Source organism: Zingiber officinale, chromosome 4A (genome assembly GCF_018446385.1).
Source record: "Zingiber officinale cultivar Zhangliang chromosome 4A, Zo_v1.1, whole genome shotgun sequence".
NCBI classification, from domain to species: Eukaryota; Viridiplantae; Streptophyta; class Magnoliopsida; order Zingiberales; family Zingiberaceae; genus Zingiber; species Zingiber officinale.
In genome coordinates, this window is record NC_055992.1 from 5,777,796 (window position 1) to 5,798,381 (window position 20,586).

Below are 20,586 nucleotides of genomic sequence, written 5' to 3' on the forward strand. Positions count from 1 at the left end.
ATTTTTACACGGTAGTTAGTTTACATATTTATGAGTTATATTTGAAGTTCACAAATTTGAGACGAAAACTTCCCTATAAAACATTTACAAATTGCATGTATCATAAATTTAACACGAGGTAGATGGTGCACAAAATCAAAATATCTCAACTCAAGTTACATCACATACTAATTCATCTTAACTCAAAGAATCAAAATAATTAAAATATCAAATTGAAAGGTGAATCCCTCCTCTTAGATAATAAAGTTCGAGTATAATTTATCTCTGGAATTTGCTGCTCCTTGTATGATTGGAACTAAAATACTTCCACTTAATTACTCGAGCATCAAACACAACAGAGCACTTATCAGTTTAAGCAGCTACTGATTAACTAATTCAAAGGCTCAATTTAGCTGACTAATGCAAATTGGACTACTTATTCTCAAGAAGGAAAACATAATTGCATTGCAGAGAGACCTACAAAATGGACAACCTAGCTAGATCGCATTATTGGGTTTGTAAGATTGTAAACATAGTCCCTCATTGTAAAACACATAGAAAAGATCATGAGTTTATAAAGAGAAAAGATATCTTCATTGACATGAGGTCTTTTGGGTAGAACCCAAGAACAAAACCATGAGGGATTAGGTCCAAAGTTTACAATATCATACAAATGTGGAGATATCTAAATTTTTTTTCGATCCTATAAGTGGTATCAAAGCCCGGACTGTCAGAAGGTTTAACCACCGACTGCGCACAATAACCATGGTCTGATTAAGCCACCGAACAAAGAAAGTGGGGGCTCCTATGTTCGAATTAAGAAGATCAGACACCAGATAAGGAAATCCTAGTAGATCGGGTGGACCGAAAGGTAGGAAGACCTGGTGGGTCGAAAGAGTGGACTTGGAAAACATGTGGTCCTTTGTTTGAGGGGGCGACATTGTCTCACATTGTAAAACACATGGAAAAGATCATGGTTGAATTTATAAAGAGAAAAGATATCTCCATTGACATGAAACCTTTTGGGTAGAGCCCAAGAGTAAAACCATGAGGACTTAGACCCAAAGTGAATAATATCATGTAAATGTGAAGATATCTAAATTTTTTTCGATCCTACACAATATTTCTTTAATGAATAAGACGTGACTTTAAATGAATTTGCTACCATTCTAATGCTATCAACAATGGCACTCGATAATCATGACACTCAATTCATAAAGTTTACAAGTGTTAGCAGACTCATATCAGTATATCCTATGTATGCATTCCAATCTGAGACGAGATTCCTTTTCATATCAGTAGACCTACGAGTTGATTTTGCAGATGAAGTTTTGAACACAAAAGGGTTCGGCAGATAGTCCAATCTTGCACCAAATGGACAGCTTATGCAGTTTTTAATCACTCTCAAATCTAATTCACGTTCGCAATGCACTACAATTTGACTTGAATTAATCTAAAATATATCTAAAATAGTCAACAAGAAGTCATAAATTTTAATACATGATACCCAATAATAAATGTTAAATTATATTAATCATATAGATATTATCTTCCCCAGTATGTCCTCATCATCCATTCTAGTCATTTATATAAATAATAAACAAAAAAATAAACTAGTTTTTTACTGGGGAAGAATGGAATTATTTAATTTAATTTATTCAATATTTATGCAACAAAGTATTCCATTAATTCGAGAGATTAACTTAAACCATTGCTTATTCATATATGCGTGTTTTTAAGTTTTAACTATAATCCGTTTGATTTATATTCCTTTTTAAGCCCAATTTGTTTCAATTATCCGTCTTTATTTTCTATTTATATATTAATATTTTATTTATTTAATGTATATTGATGATCCTTCCATCGTCGCTCCTTCAAACTCCCACACGAAACGCCGCCTCCGGAAACACATGAAGAAAGGCGGCGGCGGCTTCCGCCACCACCTCGTCGCCGCGTTCACCGGCTTCGTCTACCGGCGCTCTGTCCTCGCCCTTCTGCCCCCTTGCGTCCTCTTCCTCACCTTCCTCACTCTCTCCTCCTCTTCCTCTGATACGACGACACTCGCCGGAATCCTCCGTCCCTTTTCTTCCGATGGCCTCCCCGCCGCCGGGATCGACAACCGGAGCCGCATCGCGATCTGCCTCGTGGGCGGCTCCCGGCGGTTCGAGCTCACGGGGCCGTCGTTGGTGCGGCACCTGCTGGGTGAGTACCGGCAGGCGGATGTCTTCCTCCACAGCCCGCTCGATGGGGACGCGTACAAGCTGTCGCTGCTCAAGGCCGTCGCCCCGAGGATCTCCGCCGCCCGGATCTTCTCCCCGCGGCCGCTGCCGGTGACCGAGGCGCACAAGCGGGTGCTCACCGCCACCGGCTCGCCCAATGGAATTCAGGTCACTTTTGCATGGAATTTTCTTCCTTCCCTTTTTTTATATTCTCAATTTAAAATAATAATAATAATAATAATAATAATAATAATAAAATAGATGAACTGTCAAAATACTGTGTTCGAATCCTCTGTCCCTAAATTTTTCTGTCCCTATGTCCCCTGCTAATTGAATGTACCAGATTATATTTCAAAATATCATGACATTCTTAAGATATATACAACATCCTCGTGATATACACGGAGATAAAGAAATTTAGGGTAGAGGATCGAACTTGTATCTCACAACCTTCGAATGCACATAAAAAAATTAAATATTTTTCTGTTTTTATTTATTTATTTTTGCATAAAACATCTGGTAAGTTGTTTAGTGCACTAAACTTGAATGAAATTGCATTATGTTTTAATGACTAATTTATCAATCTGTCGTTAAATCGATTAATGATATGCAGGGTCTCTTGCAGTACTTCAACCTAGTGGAGGGCTGCCTGCGGATGATCAAGGAGCACGAATCTCGGCGCAACTTCACCTACGACTGGATCGTCCGCACGCGCCTGGACGGTTACTGGTCGGCCCCGCTTGGTTCGGAGGCCTTCCGCCGCGGGGCCTACGTGGTCCCCGCTGGGTCTCGCTACGGCGGCCTCAACGACCGCCTCGGCGTCGGCGACCGCGCCACCTCCGAGGTCGCCCTCTCCCGCGTCTCCCTCCTGGCGCGCCTCGACCGCGCCGGACTACGGCTGCTCAACTCCGAGTCCGCCTTCCGCGCGCAGCTGGCGTGGTCGCGGGTGGCCTGGCGCGAGGTCCGCGCGCCATTCTGCGTGGTGAGCGACCGCCGGTACAGATTCCCGCCGGGGGCGAACGGGGTGCCAGTGGCGGCGATGGGGACCCCCGGCCCGCTGAATGGGGCCAAGTGCCGGCCGTGCGAGCCGGCATGCGCCGGGAGCTGCGCCGTGAAGGCGGCGAAGGTGCTCGACCCGAGGTGGAGCGGGACGGAGTGGCGCAACGACAGCCTGCGGCTGTGCGACGCCAGCCGCGGGTGGGCGGAGGGGTGGGAGCGCGTCTTCGACCGGGTGGCGGGGCCGGAAGCTGCGGCGGAGAGGAGGAGGGTGGCGAGATTGGACGTAGTGAACTGCACCAAGGCTTTTAAGGCGATGAGGGAGAAGGCGGCGAGGTGGGACTCGCCGCCGGCCGAGGAGATATGCCGACTGGGGCTTGTGCGACGGCCAGCAAACTCGACCACAAAGTTTGTATAGTCGATTGATAGTGCAGTTGGTGGAGGAGATTGAGAACCAACTATATAAAATTTACTGTGTAATAATTGTAAAAAATTATTATAAGTTACAAAAACAGATCGATAACAAGAAAATCGTTCTACTTGAAACAATTAATGATCCTGCAAACATTCAGAATAAAAAAGATCTTGGCAAAACATCTTGCATTCAGAAGAGTTCGAACAATCTTACAGAACTTGTTCCACACAGGCAAATTTGGCAAAGATCCTTAGGATTGGGTTTTAGACTTTTTGGCTGGAACATCAGGTTCTTCACTTTCGTCTGAAGAGGAGCCTTCTACGACTTCGTCAGGGACATCGGTAGGTGCATTGTGCTTTGTGATGTATTCTTTCAGGATAGTCATTGCCTGCTCTTTCATTGAAGCAAGCTGTTGCGAGAGAATGCCGGAATCTGAACAAATGGAGAGCTTCTCTGAACCTAGAGACAGGGTAGCTTTCACTTTGGGTTCAGAATATGAAACATCACGAAGTTCACTGTCCATCCTGAAAGATCTGCTTACAACATCACAGAAACACAAGGGTTATGTATTTGGGTTAACTGCTCTAAATATTCAATTACATTTAGATTTGCCTGTAATATCAAGGCTAATGACACTGCATATCTGTGTCAATGATTTTCTAAAACTTAGGAGGTTTTACTAGAACACAAAACATATTTTATCAGATATTCAAGTACAGTTATACTGTTATAGTAAAATAGGAGTCTGAAACAGAAAATCAATGTAATGGAGCATAGAAACAAAATTCTAGAGCAGTTAGGAAATGAGAGACACAACAAAATGGGTTCATTGAATGCTGAAAATCCAATATCCCATGGATTTGGACAGCCTTAACATGAGCATGGAGAAGAAGAAACTAAACAAATGTAACTTACAGATATAACAATCCAACAGTTAGCTACAAAATTCAATAACAGCAGAGGAAAAGTTTCTAAACAGTAGATTAGGCACTTAACACTGACCATAGAACCAATATAATCTTTAATTTAATTCTTCAGACTATGCTCTTAAATCTACTTTCTATCTATGCTCCAACATGTAGCTATAATCTGAAATTTCAAATAGAGTGAGCTAAACCGCAGTTTAATATACAACGTACACTCATGTTTTAAATTATGATACTTAATATTGAATTATTTATAACTAATAATTTGCTTTAAGTAAACATAAGAAATATTGTCTGTCTTTCTATAGCGGATGCTATCTCATACATATTAAGTAAAAACAGAATTCCTACCTTTGAAAAAACTGACAAGCATTTGCTAAATAATCATCAATCAGTTTACTAGAATTCAAAATAAATATATTTTGAAAGCAGAAAAGATAAGCTCAATGGTAACTAAGAACATATATAAAGCTACGCAATTTGCAGGGTTTACAATTGTGAGAAGCTAGGCAAGCCATACTGGTAGAGCACAGAAAGCATTCCAACTGCCCTACCCTTCTTTTCTAGCTTGGAATGCATCAGTCGACTAAAAAAGCAGAACAAATTTATCCACAGGAGAAGAGTTCAACTTCGTTTCAGTTCCATGTTGGTTACGACCTTAATGGATATGACCACACAATATCAACTGAAAGTCCACAACCATGCTTGAACAAGCACTGATGCAACACAACATGATGGTCATGCAAGGGCTCAGGAGAAACGAACATTTCTATAGATTATGCTGATCTTGAAAACACATTAACGAGGTTTACATACAAAAGATACTCCAAATTATACTTAACAGAGTCAGTGCACAGTAAACTACCTAGAATAAGTGGAACTTCGTTGAAGAATATGAGCCTTTGACACCTAGATATGAATTCTAATATTCTATTTTTCATGGGATGGAAGAAAAATACTTCAGAAGACTATAAAATCATGCTCATCCAGGCTATCATCATCAAAAACAAGAAAAACAATTGCCCAAGTTTGGATATTCTAGTTATCTCTAAACTACGAATTGCAAGAAGCAAATCCACTTCCTTTTGCCTACTATGTTTGACCGAACACATCGTTCGCGAATCTTTTGTTATTCATCTAATTTTCTGAGGCTCGTGAACAAATTAACCTAATTGAACAGCGAGACGATGAGAAGAAGATAAAGAAGTGATAGAGATACCAAATGACGCAGAATGCTTACGGAATAGAATGGCCGTCCTCGAGAAGGTAGTCGTTGGCGATCGGAGACGACAAGACGAGCACGAAGACGAGCTGCTGCGGACGCTTGTGTGGTTCGAAACGACGTATCCGACTGTTAGGGTTTAGGGGAAGCGCAATCCACCGTTGATATTCACTTCCTTGGTATCCGACGGCTAAACAAAGTCAATGGCAAAAGAAAATCGGCAAGAGAACAATCTTACTTCATCTTCGAATTCTTTTCTACATCTGAGTAAATTTCGTTTTTTACTTCATCGCCCCTCTCGCATTAATCGTGGCCTCCGGAGAGTCAGTTACGGCTTGCGGCGTAGGGGTAGGCAGGGCATGGACAAGTTCGCCGACGTCGAAGCCGAGGCAGGAGAGATCACCTCCTCCCAGGAGCACCGTCTCCTCCATTCCTCCTTCATCGTCGTGGCCCAAGATCGCCCCAGCACCTCGACCCCCAACGTCGCTGACACCCCTCGTAATGACTCTCCGGCCCCCTCGATCCCTCATCGAAGAGCTGTGCTGAAGTATCCGGCATCCTCATCGTCAGAGGGTCGATGGACCGGCAAGAAGAAAGTTAGGGTTTTGCCGAAGAGAACGAGAGGTGTGCGAATCAGCTGCACGGATTCGCACGACGAAGAGCATCGAGGAGGGTATGGAGATTTGGGGTTTTCCGAGGGTCGTGAGCCACGCAGAGGCGGTGAGGGAGAGGATCCACCACCGTCGGATCCGCAACCTTCCCTCGCCACCGGTGAGGTCAGAGAACCCGAAGCTGCTGCGAGAGAGCATCTGGCGGATCCGCAACCTTCCCCCGCCACTGGTGAGATAAGAGAACAAGGCGCGGCTTCTAGAGAGCAGTCGGCAGAGCCGATGCCTTCCCTCACTGCCGACGAGATCAGAGAACCCGGGGCGGCTTCGACAGAGCATCTGGAGAATCCGCAACCTTCACTCGCCAAAATCATAGAATCTGAGCCGGCTTCGAGAGAGCAGCCGGCGGATCCGGAACGTTCCCTCACCACTGACGAGATCAGAGAACCCGGCGCAGCTTCGAGAGAGCTTCCGGCGGATCCGCAACCTTCCCTCACCGCACCTGGAATCAAAGAACCTGAGGCGGCTTCGAGAGAGCAGCCGACGGATCCGCAACGTTCCCAAACCGCCGACGAGATCAGAGAACCCGGCGCGGCTTCGAGAGAACATCTAGCGGTTCCACAAACTTCCCTCACCACGCCTGAAATCATAGAACCTGAGGCGGCTTCGACAGAGCAGCCGGCGGATCCGCAACCTTCCCTCACCGCCGACGGGACCAGAGAACCTGCCGTGGCTTCGATAGAACATCCGGCTGATCCAGAAGCAATGCCGACGACCGACGCTACATCAAAGGATCCCTCTTTGGCGGCGGAGAGGAACGAAGGTGCCAGATGTTCAACAGAATTCCCGGATGAAGACGATATACCGCCGCTGAACCTGTTGGATGCCCTAAAGATTTTGACACCGGATCCCAGAAGAGTATTTGCTGAAACTGATGTGTTGGAGTATCTGAGATCGTTGGGCATCAGCGTTCCTCCGCCGAAGGGAAGTGGCTCCGTTTCCGGCCAGTAGCTCGCCACCCGGCTGTTGCAGCTAGAGTGTTCGATTCAATTCCTCACCTAGCTGCCACGCCTTTTTGTCACTTCCTTCTACTGGTGCTTCTAAACTGTCTAATTTTCCACCTCCTTTGTGTTGCTATATCTTTATGGAGCCACTCTTTCACCTTTGTTTTTTTTTTATTATTTTTTATTTTTATTAAAATAATTTTTTTAATTTAAATGTGAAACTGGAGGTGCCAAGATAAAACTTTAATATATCTTTTAATTATTAAAAAATCTTTCAATAATTTTTTTTATATATCTCGTACTTTTTCATTATTAGAAGTTCGGTGGACGATTATTTGTGAACATTACTACATTTCAATGGACATTTCAACTAGGGCTAGAAGGTTTTTCTAAAACTATGAAAATTTTACTGCATACATGTTGTATATTCGTTAGATTATTGACGGTTTCATTGACGGTGTCTAGGAAAATTCATGAGTTTTAAGATTTTTTGAAACCATTAAACCGGCAATTCTAAACAGTCAAAGTTTCAAACAGTCAATTTATTCCAATAATTGTGAGCCGGATCTGAAATATACGATGGACATGAAATGATTTATTTTTAATTATCGTTCTACCATAATTAAGCTAAATTTTTTTATCTTAATCAAAAGGCCAAGAAAGATCTTATTTTTATATTAGATATTAAACTAATAAGACATACTTATCTTAATCAAAAGATGAAGAAAGACATATTTTTTTAATATTCGTTAGTCTAATATATTTATAGAAATTTATCTACTCACTCATGATGTTGGAGAATCATCACAATATATATTTTTTTATATAAAAAATAATCAGAAAAATTAATAATAAATCTTAAAATTATTTTTAGTATGAAAATAACAAAAATTATTTTTAGTATAAGAATAAAAAAATATTAACATAATTTAATTTCGGATTTTACTAAAATTAGTTATTAAGGGTACTTTCAATTAAATAGTAATATAGTAAGATAAAATAATAAATTATTATCGATAAATATTATCTATTTATAATACTTATTTTTAATATGTAAAATTTTGATTTGCTAAGTAAATACAATATTTTATCTTTTTAGATATCCTACCAATTTTGTTTCACCAAAATAGTAAATTTTAACGTAACTACCTTTATTGCTTATCTTTTAATATTCAAAATTTTATTTTGCTAGTCAATATAATATTCTTTCTTTTCAGATATTCTGCCTATAATAACTTTGTTTCTATATATGTCTTACCATCTGAATTCTTCTTCTTTATAAATTCATTAGTTTCTGTCATAAGTTTCGTTCAATACAAAGAAATCAGCGATGGGTTTGCGAGTTTCACGCGATACAAAGAAATCAGAGATGGGTTTGCAAGTTTCGCGCAGTACAAAGAAATCAGCTTTGCGTAGGAGCTGCAGCAACTTATCGGCGGTGAATTGGGATTTGATCGAAGACAATCTACTAGAACGCATCGCCAAGAGGTTAGATGTCATGGATTATATTCGTTTTCGCTCTGTTTGCAGAAAATGGCGCTCTATCTCTATCGAACCTCTTGGTCGTTTGATTCCATGGCTGATAACCGGATGTGATCGAGTTGACGGACGACTCTTCTACTTCTCTTTCACCGATCACAAATTGCACTCCATCGCCGTACCGGCCCTTAAAGAAAACAAGAGCTTCGAGTTAGGAATCGTCTCATGCGAGGGATGGTTGGTTCTCGAAGGACAACATGACTCTTATGCCATCTTCCTCCTCAACCCCCTCACCGGTGCTCATATTCATCTCCCCGAGGCCCCCAAAGATCTGTTCACCAGAAGAACTCAGTATAACATGCACTTTGATCCCCTTCGTCCCGAGGCTACGATGGAGCACCTTGAAATCCAATACTTAATCCACCGGATGGCGATGTCTTCTAACCCATCGTCCAACACAGATTGCACCATCGTCGTCATATCAGCCGTTGGCAAGGCATTGGTATCGCTTCGCATGGGGGTCGATGGCTCTTCTTGGAACTTGATGAACAACCAGAGCAAGTACGAGGATGTTGCTTTCTGCTACCGATCCTTTTTGGCTGTAGACTGTTTCGGAGAAGTTTCCATATTCTCAGGCACCAACCTTAATAAGTTGCGCACAATTGTTGGTTCTCCTTCAATGCTGCCTACAGTAGCTGCCGAGTGGAGGTTTTCAGCTTTGTCCATCAAATATATTAGGCTCTTTCGGAAGGTAAGTGATCATGAGGGATATATATCGTTTAAGGATAAAAAGCTGCCCTTCTACAAAACCAAGAGGATTAGTCGGCATACCATAATTGGAGACTGCACTGGTGGTTTAGGATCCATCAAGCATGTCAATAGGAAATTCATCAAGCATGTCAGTGTGAAATTGAGGCACCGCAGTGTGAAATTGAGGAATAATGTATATTTTTATGGGATGCCATCGCTGCCTTATAGTTTTTTCAGTCCCATGAATGACACGCTTCCTAACAGTACCTACATTGCTGGCGAGCTCGGCGAGTTGCCTGATGATGACAGCTTTGTCTACTACATCACCATGCCAAAAGCTTATGATGTGAATGATGCCACTTTGAGGCCACTATTCCCCCCATTCGGGAAAATTTTAATTTCGTTCTGGCACATGCCGCAACCATTTTAGTTGTCTTATGAACAATATGACTGTTATTTTATTTGTTACTGGAAAGATCTTATGATAATGGAATAGCAGCATTATTTATTTTTATTATTCAACTTCATTACAAGTGAGTATTTTAAATGGTAATTTGTGGTCCCAAATTGATACCGGGGTATTTTACAAACACCATTGCAAATATCATATGTGCCAATTTGTGGAGCATCCTAGCGAAATATTTTTACACTCGTTAAAATTGATCCCAAAATATATTTGAATAAACACCCAAATGGATATTAATTATGCCAACCCATGGGAGGTATTTTGTAAACACCCATCTAGATATTAACTACGATGGGAGGGATTTTGCAAACACTCATACTAATTATGCATGTGTCAAACCGTAGGGTAACGAAGTATCTTGAAGGTTTTCCTAACTCTATATTAATTTCCTTTAAAAATTTTAAATTTTTTTTTTTTAAGAATAACAACGCATCAATAACTTTGTTTCTTTTAAAATTAAGCAAAAAAAACCTTTTTTAAGAATAATTATCTAAGATTTTGTTGGCCGACAGCACATCAATTAAGAGGGGGTATATTCAATCAAAAGATTGAATGCATTGACATTTTTAATGATAGATAGTTGTGAAAAGAATTTTAAAGAGTTTTATAGATTTTTTTGCAAGATTTTTACAGACATTTGTAAATTTTATGGAAACTTGTAGATTTAAGGGATGTATTCAATCTTGAAAAAGCATAGGTGATCATGGTCTCACACGATATTTATTTTCAAATAAAATCTAAAATATCTAATTAAATTTATTTTTTAATTAAATAATAAATAGTATATTTGCCCATAATATTTTTTTTTCAATTTTTTATACTTTTATTTTTTATTTTTTTGCTAAAAACAAAGAACGTCTCAATTTATAATTTTTTAATAATATAAATTTAAATATAACGATATTATAATAATTTTAAATGTTTTTATTTATAAATTTGATCCAAATTATAATGAAATGTTGGTCAACCTTTTAATTAAGTCAAATTTTTAATAAAATGTTGAATTAATAAATTTTATTAATAATAAAATTGATAATAATATTATTATTTTGATTACTAATAATATTATTAAAATAAATAAATCTAAATATATAAAATTTATTTAGGAATTTTTAAGATTTTTTAAAAAATTATAGAATGTTGTTAGGGTCTCATTCCATTAGACTTTATTAAATTATCTATTAATTAAGTTGAGAATTTATTTGATTTATTAATATATATATTTAATATTAAAACATAATGTCTCAAGTTTCTCATCCTTGTACGCACAGTGCCACCGTCCAAATCGTCTTCGACTTTGACCTTCTTGCAAGTAGCCAACGGAAGCATCACCGACCGCCTCAGATAATTTTTCTATTTATTTTCCTCCTTTCCAACGCACCGCAAGCTTTACTAGATGACACACCTCATTGTTTCTCATCATTAGCAACCAGAGAAAATTCTTTGCCTGTAGCCTGTCGCCGTGAGCCGCCAAAAAGGCTGCAAGTGGTTGTCGTTTTGTTTCGGCCGTTTCGATCCATTATTTTGTCTATATAACTTCGAAAAACGGTGTTTCAGAGGACTTTCAGCGTCCCATGAAATGCATGCTGAGAGGTTGATGCAGGTCGCTGAGAGGTTGAACAAGGACCTTTTAGATCAAGAAATAATCAAAATCAAGGATTGAGAATAGAAAAAACTTATTCATAAAAAATTAAGGCGATTTAAAATCGATAAAAATCTCAAAGATGAGGAGAAGACTTTTTATTTTATTTTCAAAGTTGTACCAAATGTTTTGGAGGGTTCTTATTTGTTAAAATTTATATCCAAAGAATTCTAAAAGAATCCATGAAAATCTATTGAAACTTTGAATATCAAAAGATTTTTATAGAGTTTTACAAAGTAAAATTTTAACACCACCTGACATTTTAAAACTTTATAAAAATCTAATTTGAATATCATTATATTTCTATAAATTTAATAAAAATCTAAATTAAATAGATCTAAAATTTTAAAATTCATAAAAATTATTTAAAATAATTAAAAGTCTCAGTTGAATAGACGCCCTAAATATTCCTTGTTTCTTTCCTTGCGTAACACAATTGAACCCGTTTTTTACCCCCGCCGCATCCCGTGCTCTAGTAGAAACCACACTAGAGTCTTCCTCCTTCCGCGCGCGTTTTCAATTTTTGTCCGGATCCAGTTGCGCTGTCCTCTTTTGAAGAGAAATCCAAGGAGGAAAAGGAAATCGGCGAGTTGGAAAGTGGTTAGGGCTGGGAAAGGTCGAATGGGGGTCTCGGATAATTCCAAAGGTTTCGTTCTCGCCCTTGTCTCGAGCGCCTTCATCGGATCCAGCTTCATTCTGAAGAAGAAGGGGCTAAAGCGGGCCGGCAAATCTGGCGCACGAGCAGGTAAGAATGGAAATCCTTGCTTCCATCGGACGATAAGTACTTCTTTTTTTTTGTTGTTGTTGGAAAGATGCATTTTTTTTCTAGTTTTCATGTAAAATTTTCTTCAATCGGCTGTGGGAAATTTTGTTTCGACATTCTTGTTTACCTCATCGGTGTTTCCAATACTCAAAGATGACTTTTGGTTTTGGACCTAAGACAAATTTAATAGTGATTTGACTCCAATATCAGATGACATTTCATATTTATATGAAGTTTTGAATACGACATGATGTGTATGATGATTATGTCCAAGGAAGTAGATTATTTCTGATAAAATTCCGGACATCTCTTCTTTCCCTTCTCAGCTGATGCTCTGTGATACTTGCATTCGGATATTTGCTTTTCATCACAAGCTTTTGTTTCTCCCTTTTACATTTAGAGATTTTCGTCAGCTTGTGGCTTATGTTTTTGCTCCAGCTGCTTTAGTTACTCCTTTGGGCGCATTAAGCATAATAGTCAGGTATCAATATAAATAATTGAATGGTTCATTAAGGCTTCATGTGCGCTAACAGATTTCTATTTCTGAGCAGTGCCGTATTGGCACACTTTATTCTGCAGGAACGATTGCAGGCAATGGGCATTTTGGGTTGTGTATCCTGCATTGTTGGTTCTGTTGTCATTGTGATTTACGCACCTCAGGAACAATCTCCAAGTTCTGTAGAAGAAATTTGGAAGCTAGCCACTCAACCTGGTACTGAAATAAGATCTCATTATCTTCGTTATATTAATGGACAATTAGCCTTAAAAATCTTGAAATATCACTGATATTGTGCTCTTTCTTTTCAGCATTTTTACTTTATGCAGCAGCTACATTTTCTGTAGTACTAGCATTGGTATTACACTTTGAGCCACTCTATGGGCAAACAAACATATTGATTTATTTGGGCATCTGCTTCTTAATGGGATCACTGATGGTAAAAATGCTTCCAAAGCTCAGGGATTGTGCATTCTCTAACTTACATTTCTAGCTTTTCAACGTGGTTGCTTTTTGTTTTTTGTGATCCTATGATTTTTCCCCTATAGGTTGTTAGCATAAAAGCCGTTGGAGTTGCTATCAGGCTTACATTAGAGGGGATAAGTCAGGTTACATACTACCAAACTTGGCTTTTTGTCACAATTGCCCTTGTTTGTGTGATCTCTCAGCTGAATTACTTAAACAAGGTTTGTGCAATGTAATCTCTACTGGAAAAATGTGTTTTTGTTTTAAGTCTCTATTAGTCATTTGCCATGATCAATGTCACATCTCTTGGTACAACTAGTTTACAAACATTTTGTTCTCCACTAAGTTTTAAACTAATTGATGTTAATAATTGCATAAAAGTTTGAACTTCTCTATGATATTTGATTGGTTCTGGTACAATGTTTTGTTTTATTTTCTTTGATAGATTTTACTGATCAATTGTCATTTAATTGAAGCAAATGAAACTGTGAAATAGTAAGTCATGTAAAGACTACTAATTTATTTTTATATTAAAATATATAAAGATATGTCTTAAAGAACTCTCGGGTTCAGATATCATAATCTGAGAAGGTCTATCATTTGAGATTTTTAATGTCTATTATTTTCTAAAATCTGTCTCGAAGTTACCTTCCAAGCTCTTTTCCAATATAAATACCTATGGAATGTAGAACCATGGTTTCTTGTACCAGCGCGCCACATTAATTATGCTTTTTTTTCAAGCTCATTAAAGAAATCATGATAAAACTTAGATAACTTAGGTTCTGTATCTTAGCCTTCGTTTTACTGATCAGGCACCCATTAACCACAATGTATTAATACACATTAAAATGAGAAAACTTCGTAAATATTTTTAGTTGTATATCAACTTCACTACATAATGTATTCACAATAAAAGCAGATTGAATGTGCTTTGTACTGATAAATTAGTTAATGTAAATCAGTTAGACTGTATTTAGGAGCATAAATTATGCATCTACTTTGCACTTTTGCTTATAACTTCCTTGTTTCTGATATTCTAAAATTTAATATGAAAATGATTGTAATGGTAAAAAAAATCTAGGAGCATGCATTTGATAGTGTGTATGTACACTTTGAGAGAGGTCTAAGTATCTATAATTGGCATCACATGGAACAAGGATCAATTTAATTAACTAAAGGCATTGATATGGAAAAAAAATATAAATTGACATAAGACAAGGTACAAATTAAGGCCACAATTAATGATAGTATTCACTATCTTTAAGTCAATTAGACTGAATATTTTGGTGATTAAGTTTGCAATTTGGAAAACAAAGTTTAGGTTTCAGTAACATGCAACGTAACAACCCAAAGTAGTTAGGACTAATCCAATTAGCCTTTTCTTTTTAGCTATAAATCTATCATTTTGATGTTTCAAACTGTAGGAATTAATGGGAGATTTTGTAAATATTATTTACTCTGAAAACCTGGTTAAAACTCTTGGATGAATTTATATGAAATGGTTCTCAATTTTTATGGATATTCACAAGCAATTGTTTCTGCAGTATAACAAATGCGAGTTTTTTTTTAATCTCTTTTTGTTCTCTCCCAGGCACTGGACACTTTCAATACAACAATTGTCTCGCCAATTTACTATGTTATGTTTACTACTCTCACAATTGTTGCAAGTGCAATAATGTTCAAGGTATATGTAACAAAAACTTAATGTGTAGGTAATCATTATTATATATTATTGATCCTTACTTTTAATTCTGCCGCAGGATTGGTCTGGCCAAAATATCAGCAGCATAGCTTCCGAAATATGTGGTTTTATTACAGTTATTTCTGGGACTATCTTATTGAACACGACCAAAGAATAAGATGTGTTTCCTTCAATAGGTATGTACAATACTATCCTAAATGCAATTTACCCTAGATATCGTGCCTATCAGTGTCCCTTAAATAGCATGCGAGAGTTAGATCATCAATCTTTATTGCTATTTATCTAGCCAATCTCATATTTGATTGTTAGTTTTCAGTGCCTACTCTAGATTGTTAGCCAATCTCAATTTGTGAAGATAATCTTTTCAGTGCATCTTTTTTTGTCTATCTTGAATTTCAAAATTGAAATACCTACTCCAGATTAAACTTTCTTGGGTTTGGCATATCTAACCATCTAAACTTCTATCCTTACACACCAACTCCTTATTCCCAATCTTAATCTTCTGAGAAAAATTTGGCCCCAGATTAAGCAATCTAGGAAGAGTTTAGCCACCATCCCATTGTTCAAGTAGAAATATCTCTTACCATCCCAAAAATTCTGCTCTGATGGTCTTAGATGCCTACCTTGAAACTGACGAAATGTCAACGTTGTTTTGCTTTCTTAACTGGACACAGGTTCAAGAACATCGATGATGACCATTTTGTCATCTTGCAAAGTTCTGATTAATTATACTTGAGCCAAATGCGTTCAGGAGGCTTATCACAGTACCATCTTGCTCCACAGGGGAATGCCAGAATATTGCCAGGTGGATGCATTTATAATGTATTTTTATATTCAATTTTCGTATTTGAAATATATATGTTTTTCATAGTATTTCCTGATATGTGGGACATGTAAGTTGGTTTTTGAAGTTACAAACTAGGCAACTTGTATATTTGCTTGTATTCAAAACATAGGTTGCCTCTTCCACTGTGTATAGTTCAGTCATTGCAAGCTAGTTCATTTTTCATATTTTGCTTAACTAATTAATTTTTTTGTACTCATTGGAACATTATTTTATAATTGCAACTTGACAAAATTGATTGAAGAAGTGATCCTAAATAGATAGGATATTGTAGCATAAATTAGTCTTGTATTTACAAAGTTTACTTACTGTGTTTCAATTGGGTTAACCATGTATATTTGTTAAATCATTTTATTGGTCTCCCTGACTATCATTTTGCTCTCTAAAAGTGTCACAAGTTAATTTACAAATCATGATAAAATTTGATTAAGCACTACTAAATTTATAATTTTTAACATGGAAAGGTTTAAGACAGCTAACTTAGAGTGTATATTACAATTAAAAACATAATACGGGATACATCTAGAGTTTTTACCATGCATATTATTTTATAGAAGCAAAATAGTGATCCTTTACCTGCATATGCTATTACTTCTTGCAAAGTGTTTGTTGATCATGATTGGAGAAAAGAAGAATGGAATGAACTTCATCCACCCAAATTGCTCTCCTATTTTGTGCAATTTATATAGATAGAGGGGTGTTGAAAGAGAGGAGATGCATCTAGGAATTGATTAATGGATTGAAAATGACTACAAAAGAATTACATGAGGTTAATGGATATGGTTCACCTTTCTTGTGGTAAAATGGCTAGTACACAGATTTTCTCCTGTAAATAACCATAGCAGAGTCTTTTCATATATATTATAATTTCTCTTAACCAACAAAAAGTTTACATTTTTAGTTTATTTTCTCATATACTTTCAACATTTTCAGCAAAAGAATAATGCTTTAGTTGTTAAATCATTGAAAATTGTATTTATTTAATTACAACATGTATTTTACAAACTATTATAAGAGGACATTCTTCCAATGAAGAAAATTTTTATCTGGTTTGCCATGTGTTAAGAAGTACCTAGTACTTTTGTGCAAAAATTAATATAAATGTAAAATTATAAAAATAAAATTTATTAATATTTGCAACCACGTAATTTATTAATATTATATAAAAAAAATTAGCACCACGTAATTTTTTTGCAACCCATTGTTATCAAGAAAGAAAATAAAATAAAATATGGTTTTATTTTATTTCTCTTCCATTGCAACAGGTGTCAATTGGAAAAAACCAATTAAAATGAAAAAAAAAACGTACATGGTTTATTTCATTTCTCTATTCATATGTGAAATAACAAAAATAAAAATTAATCGTCCAATGAATATAATAATTAATCATCCAATAGATATCTTGGATGATGTGAATGTTATTTAAAAAATATAAAAAATAAATTTAATTATTTAGAAATATGAATGATAAATTTGAGAAAAATTAATTTAGGTGGTAGAGATATGTTAAAAATGAAATGAGTTGAATAAATTAGAATTGAAAGCGTATGAGATGAAAAAAAGATCATCGAAGATTTTGTTAAAACATATGACCTATCAAATTCAAATTTCATTAAGGAATATGAACAATTAAAAAAAAATTCATTCACAGCTTGTAAAAAAAATAGTATTTTCTTCTTAGAGTTAAAAAAAAAAACCATTCCCTCCTACAACAAGGAAGATGGTAAGATAATTTTTATCTTTATAATCTGATTGGGTTGATGTCTCTGGCATCAACGACGACCTTAGTAGACATGGCAGCAATGTCATCGGGCAAGTCTAAATTCAACATATTGCTACATATAAAATAAAATATTAATAAATATTAATTGATAGAATATTTAAAATCATTTACTTTTTTCTTATTCGATGAGATAAAGTTGATTTTTTTTAGTAGGATCAATCACATCAAGAAGAGCAAAATTTGTAAATTGATCGTGTTTTCAGAACCGAGTGAAGTCATAACATGCCCGTTAGACTAAAAAAATAAAAGATTTTGATATCAATCATTCATATGTTGATATCATTGGATGATGTGAAGGTTATTTAAAATATATAAATAACAAATTTAATTATTTAGAAATACAAATGATAAATCTAAGAAAAATAAATTGAGATGGTGGTGACATACTCGATGAGATGAGTTGAACAAATTAAAATTGAAAGTGTATGTGATGAAAGAAGACCACCAAAGGCTCTGTTTATATGAACTATCAAATCCAAATATTATTAAGGAATACGAAGAAGAGTTCAAAAAAAAAAAAAAACTCATTCACAACATATAAGAAGGAATAATATTTTCTTAGTAGAGTTCAAAAAAAAAAATCATTCCCTTTTCAGCAAGGGAGATGGCAAGATAGTTTTCATTTATAATTTGGTTGGGTCGATGTCTCTCGACATCAGCGGCGACATTAGCGGCATGATGACAATGTCATCGAGCAAGTCCCAGTCTAAGTTTAACAAATTAATATATACAAAATAAAATATATAAATAATAATTGATCGTATATTTAAAATCACTTACTTGATTTCTTTTTTGGTGAGATAAAATTGATTTTCGACAAGATCAATCACATCAAGAAGAGAAAATTTGCAAATTGATCAAGTTTTTAGAACTGAGTAAAGTCATAGCATGCAACTTAGACTAAAAAAATAAAAGATTTTGATATCAATCATGCAACAATTGTTCACGAACATTGTTTAGGAATGTTGTTCATGAACGTTATGAGCTGAATATATGTGTGTTCAAGTTTATTTGTTTAGTTTAACGAGTTGTTCAAGTTTGTTTGTTTAATTAATTTTGTATATATTGAACGAACATAAACAAACTCTTAGCAACACCAAGTTTATTTACGAACGGTTGATTCATTTACAACCCTATGCACCTTAGACTAAAAAAATAAAAGATTTTGATATCAATCATTTATACGTTGAGGGAAACAACACAAGCAATAATTAATCATCCGATAGATATAATCGGATGATGTGAAGGTTACTTAAAAAATATAAATAACAAATTTAATTATTTAGAAATACAAACGATAAATCGGAGAAAAATAAATTTAGGTGGCAGGGATATGCTCAAAAATGAGATGAGATTCTAAAGTGAGATGAGTTGAACAAATTAGAATTGAAAGTGTATAAGAAGAAGGAAGACCACCTAAGGCTTTGTTTAGAAATATGACCTATCAAATCCAAATTTAATTAAAGAGTATGAAGAAGAGTTAAAAAAAAAGTTCATTCATATTATGTAAGAAGGAATAGTATTTTCTTCTTAGAGTTAAAAAAATCATTTTCTTCTATAGCAAAGGGAGATGACAAATTAGAATTGAAAGCGTATGAGATGAAGGAAGATCATCAAAGACTTTGTTTAAGAATATGACCTATCAAATTCAAAATTTAGTAAGGAATATGAAGAAAGTTCAAAAAAAAAAAGTACTTTCTTTTTAAAGTTTAAAAAAATCATTCCCTCTTATATAAAGGGAGATGACAAGGTAATTTTTGTTTTTATAATTCAGTTGGATCGGTGTCTCTGGGCGTCAAACAGTGACCTTAGCAGGCACGACGTTATCGGGCAAGTCCTAGTCCAAGTTCAACAAATTACTATATACAAAATAAAATATTAATAAATATTAATTGATAGTATATTTAAAATCACTTACTTGATTTCTTTTTCGGTGAGATAAAATTAATTTTCGGCAGGATTAATCACTTCAAGAAGAGGAAGATTTGCAAATTGATCTAGTTTTTAAATTCAAGTCACAGTATACACCTTAGACTAAAAAAATAAAAGATTTTGATATTAATCATTCATATGTTGAGGGAAACATAAGTAAAAATTAATTATCCGATATATATTATTGCATAATGTGAATGTTACTTAAAAAATATAAATAGCAAATTTAATTATTTAGAAATACAAACTATAAATCTAATAAAAATAAATTGAGGTAGTAGGGACATGCTTAAAGATGAGATGAGATTCTAAAGTAAGATGAGTTAAACAAATTAGAATTGAAAGTGTATGAAAGACATTATTTAGGAATATGACTTATCAAATCCAAATTTCATTAAGAAATATGAAGAATGTTCAAAAAAAATAAAATAAAATAAAATTCAGCAGCGACCTCAGCAGGCACGGCGGCAACATCATCGAACAAGTCCGAGTCCAAGTTCAACAAATTGCTATATACAAAATAAAATATTAATAAATATTAATTGATAGTATATTAAAAATCACTTATAATTTCTTCTTCGGTGAGATAAAATTGATTCTCGGTAAGATCAATCACATTAAGAAGAGGAATATTTGCAAATTGACCGAGTTTTTAGAACCGAGTGAAGTCATAACATGCACCTTAGACTTCAAAAAAAGATTTTGATACCAATCATTCGTATGTTGAAGAAAACAACACAAGTAAAAAATTAATCATTCGATAGATATTATTGGATGATGTGAATGTTATTTAAAAAATATAAATAATAGATTTAATTATTTAGAAATACAAACGATAAATCTGTGAAAAATAAATTAAGGTGAGATAAAGGAAAATCATCGAAGGTTTTGTTTA

At 35.6% G+C, this 20,586-nt stretch overlaps 2 protein-coding genes across 4 annotated transcripts; both read left to right on the forward strand.

Annotated features, from left to right (window-relative positions):
* The first annotated feature begins 1,820 nt into the window (after positions 1–1,820).
* LOC121969134 lies at positions 1,821–3,612 on the forward strand. Its single transcript, XM_042519055.1, has 2 exons — positions 1,821–2,366; positions 2,812–3,612. The coding sequence occupies exons 1-2, from the start codon at positions 1,821–1,823 to the stop codon at positions 3,610–3,612; spliced, it is 1,347 nt and encodes a 448-aa protein (XP_042374989.1).
* Positions 3,613–12,157: 8,545 nt separating this feature from the next.
* Positions 12,158–16,153, forward strand: LOC121969390 (probable magnesium transporter NIPA6). Of its 3 annotated transcripts, XM_042519474.1 has the most exons (8): positions 12,158–12,451; positions 12,870–12,950; positions 13,049–13,181; positions 13,277–13,404; positions 13,514–13,651; positions 15,022–15,114; positions 15,191–15,308; positions 15,807–16,153. In XM_042519474.1, the coding sequence occupies exons 3-7, from the start codon at positions 13,064–13,066 to the stop codon at positions 15,287–15,289; spliced, it is 576 nt and encodes a 191-aa protein (XP_042375408.1). In that variant the 5' UTR covers positions 12,158–12,451; positions 12,870–12,950; positions 13,049–13,063; the 3' UTR covers positions 15,290–15,308; positions 15,807–16,153. The 3 variants fall into 3 exon arrangements, with proteins under 3 accessions (XP_042375408.1, XP_042375409.1, XP_042375407.1); XM_042519475.1 differs by lacking the exon at positions 12,870–12,950; XM_042519473.1 differs by having other exon boundaries at positions 12,158–13,181.
* The last annotated feature ends 4,433 nt before the right edge of the window (positions 16,154–20,586 follow it).